The sequence below is a fragment of the Peromyscus californicus genome, unplaced genomic scaffold (genome assembly GCF_007827085.1).
Source record: "Peromyscus californicus insignis strain IS unplaced genomic scaffold, ASM782708v3 Scaffold_19__1_contigs__length_69161282, whole genome shotgun sequence".
NCBI classification, from domain to species: Eukaryota; Metazoa; Chordata; class Mammalia; order Rodentia; family Cricetidae; genus Peromyscus; species Peromyscus californicus.
In genome coordinates, this window is record NW_026294491.1 from 10,998,483 (window position 1) to 11,006,874 (window position 8,392).

Here is an 8,392-nt window from a genome sequence, read left to right on the forward strand (position 1 = left end):
CAGGGTGACTTGCTTTGCCAGAGCAGTTCTTTCTAGTAGCAACTGTGACATTTCATACAGATCATTCTGTCTTTTCCTTTTCCTCGTCCAGGCCTGCCATGGCCTCTGCCTCTCCCCCTGGAGAGCCATGTGTTGGCATGATAATGACTAGCTGCCTTTGATTCCTGTCCCTTGATACCTGAGCAGGTCCCAGGCATCAACTTTGGGGGCACCTCTGTCCCATCACCTTGGAGTCACCTTCCAAGTCTGTGCTCCCACGGTAGAAACTTGGAGGCCCTTGGCATATGGTGGCTATACAGGTTCCCCCACTGCTCAAAGAACAAAGCGAAAGTAATTTGGCAAGGTGACTCCTTTTTGTAAAAAGGGTGTGTGTGCCAGAATCCAAACTGGGCTAGCAAACACTTTAGCCAAAATGGTATCTATCTTTTATTCCTGATGTAGGTGGTAACTGTGTCTCATCCCATTGGTGGGAGTTCATCTTCACAACCTGACACAATTGGCTAATTGGTATGCAAAGTGGAAGGGGAGGGCCCTTGTTGGGCTAACTACTTTTGATAGAAAAAAAACAACCAAATAAAATTTCTCACATTGTTCCTCCATTCAGTTAGGCTTTTCTTGTGTGGTTTGATGGAGCTAGAACAGAAAGAACTGTGTGTTTGTTTTTGTTAGTAATCGGCATTTCTAGAATGAGGAACTGTTAAGATGATTTAAGATTTAAAGCTTTGAATTAGTAGATATTTTGCAAATATTTCTGGCTTGTTCTTATTAACATGTACCTTTTGTGCAATGATATTTCAGTAAGTGAGTGGTAATTACCCCACAGTGTTAACATTATAACGTGACTTGAGCACTACTGAAAAGGATGCCCAGTGTGACAAGGGACAGCACAGGGCATGTGATCATCGGCTGGCAAAGCCTCACTGGATCCTAGCCCTGAGACATTTTCCCAGTCCCTATGCTCGTCTGTGATAGGCTGCCCCACAGTAGTGCTGGCTAGCTGTGGTAGAATGAGGTGTCGGGTGTGACCTGTTTGAGATCGGCAGGGCAGCTGCTGTCGTCTCCTCCGTTATTCTCTGAATCTTTCCCAGGATGTTATTTAAGAACAAGTCGGTAGACGGCTGGGGAGATGGCTCAGGAGAGGTGCTTGCTTCGCAAGCATGAGGTCCTGAGCTCTGTCCCCAGCCAGATGTGAGCTGGGCATGGTGGCACACCTTTAATCCCAGCACTCGGGAGGCAGAGGCAGGCAGCTTCGAGGCCAGCCATTCTACATACCGTGTTCCAGGCTAGCAAGAGCTGCAAAGTGAGACCGTATCTCAAATACTAGCAAACCAAAATACAGGTTATAGTGGCAGATGCACTTGGAATCCCTGTGCTGGGGAAACAGAGACTGCTGGATCTCTGGGGCTACCTGGCCAACTAGCCTAGCCTAATTTGTAACTAGCCCAGACCCCAGCGAGAGACCCTGTCCTTTAAAAATAGCTGCAGCTCCTGAGGAACAACACTGAAGGTTTACTTCTGACCTACAACCCCTGAAAAGAAAAGCTCTATATTGCCAGCTGTGGTTTTTTTTTACAGAGGCAAAGCAAGTCTTCATGGAAGCAAGATGGGACAGTTTTGCAGAGTTCTCTACGGCACTCAGATCCCGAGTGGCACACATCCACCACAAGTGTGGAAACAAACACCTGCAATACCAAGGTAAGCCTTGCAGGGTTGGGTCCAGAGTGCCAGCCATGTCTTAAACCAGGGATCGTTAACTAACTGCAGGAGAAGGGTCGTCTTAATTACAGGGTTCTTGTTTGTTTGGTGTGTCTGTTGACACGTACATCAAACAGACTTCAGACAGGAGAAGACCCGCTGCCCTAGTTGTCAGATTACTGTGAGAAAGGAAGCTAGCACAAAGTGGATCTAAAGCTTGGTTTGCTTGTGTGCAGATACCATGTTTTCTCTAATGGCCGAATGAATGTGTAATGCTCAAGTCATCAGGAGGTGATTTCTATAGGTTAAGAAACTCTTTCCTGTGGTTTACTCCTGAGGGCAAAGTGCTTGTCGGGGTTTGGATCCAAGCTCTGTAGTTTCACGGTTTTCCCCATTACCCGTATCATCTGTGGAACCCATCATGATGTCCTTCCCCCCCCCCCCCCCCCCCCCCCACATAGCCAGTATAGACTGTACTTGTACTAGATAGTGGTCTTCATAGGGGCTCATTTGAGAGTGTTCTGGAGAAGATACTTCTTTCTAGATTTTGTCCGGGGCTCTTCAAGAGGAGGTTACAGATGTGCATGGGTGACTGATAATTTGTGAATTATAAACCAGTTTGATTTCTTTTTGTAATGAACAACTAACTATACCAGTATGCTGAGCAGGATCTATCAGGACTGTGTCTTTGTTCCTCTGACTCTCAGTCTGTCTTCATTTTAGATGGAAAAACTGTACCTGCACTATCTGAGAGCAGAGAGCTTTAGAAAAGCTCTGATTTATCAGAAGAAGTATCTCCTGCTGCTGATTGGCGGATTCCAGGACTCCGAACAGGAAACGCTCTCCATGATTGCTCATTTGGGGGTCTTTCCTTCCAAAGCAGATAAGAAAATTACTACATCACGTCCTTTTACAAAGTTCCGCACTGCTGTGAGGGTAGTCATCGCAGTATTGAGGTAAATGCCCTGCCTCCAAGCCAAGTAGCAATGAATATATGCTTGCTTCTCTGGTGGCCTTATTCCTTGAAACTACAGTGTTTTCTCTTTCAAAATCAGTGGCACTCGTAGCCTTAAATATCACATTTGTCTTTAAGAAGTCACTCCTGGAACCCTCATAGTCATTTCCAACCATTTGTCACCCTAGTTCATGGGGATCCCGTGCTTTCTTCTAACCTCCATGGCATTAGGCATGCATATGGTGCACATACTTATATGCAGGCAAAATATACATACAAATAAGCGAATTCATGCTGTGCCTGTGTATGGTGCCACAGGCCTGTCATCCCAGCATGCAGGTGGCAGAGATGGGGATCAAAAGTCCTAGGCTAGCCTGAACTATTTATGAGACCCAGCATCAGAATGCCTGAAAAAAAAATTTCCAGGGCCTGGTGGTCTTTTTTGGAATAATATATGGTTTGCCACACCACAAAGAGGAAAGTTCTAGTCACGCCACTTGTTAGGAGAGCCATGCTTAAAGGAGTGTGAAGCACCCATGTACTGTCACCCTGCCTGTGCCTTCCCTACGCTATTAATGCTGGTCTGTTGATGGCCCAACCAGGCAGAAGCAGTGTTTTCCCAGTTTCTGGTGATGCACACGGGCTTGCGTTTTCTAGTGTGTTAGGCTGCAGGTAAGCTGTGGTGGGTGTTTGCAGGACCAGCTGGTTGTCAAGGGTGGGGTGGTGGGGGACTCCTTTAGATGGTGATGGAGCATAGCAGTTCCTGCATGATAGGAAAGTACAGCCAGCTGCCAGCTGACTCAGCGGTGGGCAGAGAGGGTAAGATCTGGTGGTTGGGTGACATCAGGAGTGCCACTGCTTCCTGCATTCCTGTCGTCTCTTGTTTTAAATGTTTAAATGTCGTCTCTTGTCACCTTTCTGTATAGGTTGCGATTTTTGGTTAAGAAATGGCAAGAAGTGGATCGGAAAGGAGCGCTGCTACATGGCAGAAGCACCCGCCAAGGTGGGCCTTGGGTGTCACTGCCCTTCCTGCTGCTGGTGGCATTTTCTTGAGCGTTTTGGTTTTGGGGTGTGATAAAGCCCAGTAAGAAAGCCAGGAAACACAGTGCAGCCACCCTAGAGCACTGAGAACAGCACTGGCGGCCAAGGTCGGCCAGGGAGCGAGAGCTGAGCAGTGATTCTGGAGAGTGCTGAGCACACTGGTCCTTGTTGCTCCAGAGTCGCCTAGAGTTCTGCTTTATGCTGCTTGCTGTGCCTACCTGTGTGAGCACCCATGGTTGTTTTAGCCATCTCTAGAGTTGCTGCTGCTGCCTACTCATGGGAAGTGTAACAGTGGCTTCCTGGACTCTCGGGTCAGTGACAGCAAGATGCTTTGCTGGCTCTTTGTCTAGTCTCTAGGGGTGGCAGATGTGAATGGCCTTCCTACTTGGAGGACACGGAGGGTGTAGGCTCTCTACCCTCTGGGCCACTAAGCCACCACTGGCTGCCATCCTGACAGTGGCTTCAGTTCAGGTCAGCAGGCATGCTTGCCTCTTTTTTTCTGGAGCCATGGGCTGCCATGCAGTGCTGGCAGTCAGGACCAGTGTTATCCAAGTTAATGTATGTCACCAAAACTTAAAATATCACAACTTGGTATGTTTTGAAATCACCATGCAGACTCTTAAAGTTGTTTGTATAAGCTTAGATTTTAGTAGATGGCTCCTCCTAAAATGTGCATTTCTTTTCCTAACGATTTGTTGTTTGATCATTCTTGAGAAGGACATCGAATGTCCCGGAGACAGCATTCTCCATCAGAAAACAGAGCGTCTCTGCCAACCAGAGAAGTTTCCTCAGGTCATATCAAGGACTCTAGACACAGCCCCAGATCCTCGGCAGCAATCTCGCTGGGCAAAGTGGAAAGGTCAGTTGGGATGCTCCAGGCTTTTACCTAGACATCATGCCAATAAGATCCAGAAACCCATGTGGCTGCCCAGAGAAGTGTCGTTTGGAAGTACTGTCTTTGGCTGGCTCAAGAAGGCAGGGGACACAGCAGAGAGTCTTGAAGAGCTGGGGACCTTCTTCTGTTCAAGAAGGACTGAGATCACCTGTGTTAAGGAAGAGCTTTGGGAACTTGTCTCAAGGAAAGGGAAAGGGACACAGTGTCCCTGGGGACACTGGGGCCTGGGAGAAAGGATGCTCAGGATGAGAGTTAGACAAGGGTGGGATTTGCTCAGGGAAGTGGAGGCCGATAGGTAGACCATCTTGGTCACCCTGTGAAGGATGCTGAGGCATAATACAATTGGGGTGACGGGTATAATCTTAAAATTTATTGAATGAAATAATACACAATTGTTGCCACTTATTCTGACTGCAAAGTGAGATATAGAAGTTGATTTGTTTGGTTTCGTTTTGGTGCTTGTTTTATTTTGAGACAGAGTCTCTTTATGTAACCTAACTGTCCTGGAACTTACTGTGTAGACCAGCCTTGAACTCAGATGTTCTGCCCTCTTATTTTTGTATCCCAAATCCTGGGACTACAGGAGTGTACCGCTGTACTTGGCCTTAAAAATTGTTTGTTTGTTTGTTTAAGTACTATGCAGGGCTAGAGTGGATTTCAGTTGGTACAGAGCTTGCCTAGCATTCATGAGCCTCTGGAATCTAGGCAAATAAAAACATGTTTTCTTTGTGGTAAATAATGGGCATGAAGAGACTAGCCCTAGAGGAGACCCATCCCAGATCTGGTCAGCTGATCCTAGCCCTCATCTGTGCACTTTTGACTGTAACACCACCTGTTAATTTAATGTTTTTGTTTTGTTTTTTCCTTTCTTTTCTCCTTGATATGGTTCTTTGTTTGCAGATCACCTTCGTCACCAAATTCAAGGTTAGAAAGATCTCTGACTGCTTCTCAAGATCCAGAACATTCCTTGACAGAATATATTCATCATTTAGAAATGATCCAGCAAAGACTCGGGGGGTTACCACCAGGTAAAAAAGTACTTGTTAAAAATAGTATTACTGTACCTTAGAAACATAGCAACATAGACAAAAACTGCTAGTGAATTGATAAGAGTAGTACTCCTGAGTCATCCTAGCGCCAGATAGGCTCTGTCAGGAGGGTTGCCAACAGTGTGAAACCAGACTGGTCTACACAGTGAGTACTGGGCTATCCAGGGCTACAGTTATATGCTGCCTCTAAACAAAAGTCTGCTAGTGTCCGCTGAGGCATTTTTAGTTGGAGTGAATAGACTCATTACACGTGCACTTAGCAGTTTGTGGTGGGTAGGTCTGGTCCAGTCACTAGCTGGGTCTTTCTGTCCTCTTACATGGACAGGCAATGTGAGGATAATTGTGTTAATTACTGTATCATCACTGAGATCATTGAAAAGCAGTCGGCAGGGAAGGCATGGCAGCAGAAAAGGCTCCTTGTTCAGAGACAGGTGGATCAGAAAGCGGACAGGCAGCTAGCTGGTGGGCCCTAACACCTCAAGGCCTGCCCCAGTGACCCACTTCCTCCTCCAGCACAGCTCAACCTCTAGATTCTAGACTCCCAAAACAGCACCACCAACTGAGAACCAAGTGTTTAAACACGTGCTCCTGTGGGAGACTTTTCATACTGAAACCGTAACAAATGCATGACCCGGCTCCTGGTCAATCATCTCATAATGCAAAGTGACATCCAACTTCAAAAGTGTCCATGGTCCTAAGAGTTTGAAGAGTACAAACCCTCTTACTGGGCTTGTCCATTAAGCTCTGCTTCCAGCACTCTGGACTTCTCTAGCCCATGGTTCCATACTCTTCCAAATTGTTCAGGCAAAGAATTTGACCAAAGGCCTTACCAACCACATGGCCATGGTTATCACAGCAAGGGCCCCACTCTCAAGCACCCATTTTCTGTGTTAGAAAATTGATCATTGACCAAATATCTTGACAAGAGGCAACTCAGGAACGATTTGTTTTGGCTCTCTGTCTGAGAAAGTGTCCGTCACAGCAGGTGTGCCTGCTGGCTGGAGCAGCTTGAGGTGGGGGCAGGAGTGTGTGGCTGCTTGCAGGTTTGCAGGTTGGGAAGCAAGAGAAAGGACAGGAAGTGAAGACAGATTGTCAGAGCTCACTTCCTGCTTCCAGTAAACTACTTCCTTCAGCAAGGCTTCAGCTCCTAAATGGTGCACCGCCTCCTCAAACTGCCACCACCTGAAGACTGAGTGTTAAAACACATGGTCTTGTGAAGGATATTTTACATTCAATCATTACCAATTACTGTTTGGCCTGTATGTAATTTCTGTAATAGTTTCTTAAACCTAACCTTCCAATTTCATTATAACTCAGTATTTTTACCAAAGCTCTGAGGTGGTGGTGATTTGAAGTTAGTAAAAATTAAAAATTCTTAACAGGTTTTGTAACAAATTTCTATTCTGCTTTAATTTTAGATTCTACTCAGAAATCCTGCCATCAGAAGAGTAAACAATGAATAAAGTCTTGTGGCTCTTAACCTGTGACAGTTGTATCTGAGGAAAGATAGCTTTCCTAAGGAAAGCTCATGGTATGGTCTGGGACATTCTGCAGGAGTCATGCTTACCAGCCCCTAGGAGTGCCGAGCGTTTCCAAATCTCCACACTGCTATATGGAGCACTTTTCGCTCCTCCCTCCTGCCAGTGAGCAATGGCTGTGTTGTACTCTGTGCCTATGATAGAGCATCTGCCTCCAGGTCAGAAGTGGAGTGGTTCCAGTTGTTTATTTTCTTAGCGTGTAAGGATGGAAAGTTCATTTGTAAATGAACAAATAGGAAGGAAAGAATAAATTTTGGAAAGAAAGAATAAATTTTAAGTACTGTTCTCTTATGGATGGTCTTGTGTTTTTTTTAGTCCATTCAGTTAATTCTTTTTGATGTCAAACTTGTTTCTCATGGCTATAGCTATTATATAACTCACTCATATTTACACCATGCAGTGATTCTGGCTTAGAACCTTCACTCAGAATTGGATATAAGGTCAAGTGTATGTGTAAGTGTGTCACACAGACATCCACATATATATAGATTCAGTATACATGGCAAAGTCTTTCAAAACAGTAAATATAGTTAATGGATAATATTGTTTAAAACTTTTTCATACTGTAAGAGGGGCAAAATTCATCATGATCAATTAAAGTTTGCCCAGAAATACTTGAATCAAATATGTGATGTCTTATCAGTCAGATCCCAGGCTAGAAAACAAAGCAGTTCTGTTTTTCAAAGGGAATTTAATGTAAGTGTTTGGTTACTCTGATATTAGAGGAGCTTCGGCAAATGGACAAGGTAAAGCAACCCAGAGATGAACCACCATCCTGAAGCTCGAGGAACAGTGACACTGTTCCTAGGACTCTTAAGTCCCCTGTGGTAAAAGACAAGGTGTAATGAGGTACATCAGTGCGCGCGCACACACACACATACACACACACACACACACACACACCTGTGAATGAACAGTTTTTTTCATCTTTTCCCTTCTGTCCTCCACTTGAGTGCCTGGGCACTGAAGCACATAGATCCTACCCTCTGGCCACTTAGGATTTGTTCTCATCTTCCTCCCTCATTTAATCAATGAAATATAATTTAATGTGATTGCCTGATGTGAGGTATTTTCCATTAGAAGATGCTTCATCTTCTGAGAGGCTGGTGAGGTTCGTGTTCAGTAATCTAGGGTGCCCAGGTGTTACACAGATCTCTTCAGGACTAGGGCCAGCTCTGAGATCTGGCAATGACTGACTAGTTTTTAAGGCCAGTGTGCT

General features: G+C 45.4%; 1 protein-coding gene across 12 annotated transcripts in view; it reads left to right on the forward strand.

Annotated features, from left to right (window-relative positions):
• Pcnt (pericentrin) overlaps window positions 1-7,464 on the forward strand; it is a 109,324-nt gene extending 101,860 nt beyond the window's left edge. For all 12 annotated transcript variants that reach the window (XM_052744634.1, XM_052744636.1, XM_052744635.1 and 9 more), the window contains 6 exons: window positions 1,576-1,695; window positions 2,419-2,651; window positions 3,577-3,653; window positions 4,409-4,550; window positions 5,487-5,614; window positions 7,054-7,464. In XM_052744634.1, coding sequence (XP_052600594.1) covers window positions 1,576-1,695; window positions 2,419-2,651; window positions 3,577-3,653; window positions 4,409-4,550; window positions 5,487-5,614; window positions 7,054-7,094 — 741 coding nt within the window. In that variant the 3' untranslated portion in view covers window positions 7,095-7,464. The remainder of the gene's footprint in view (window positions 1-1,575; window positions 1,696-2,418; window positions 2,652-3,576; window positions 3,654-4,408; window positions 4,551-5,486; window positions 5,615-7,053) is intronic.
• Window positions 7,465-8,392: the final 928 nt, after the last annotated feature.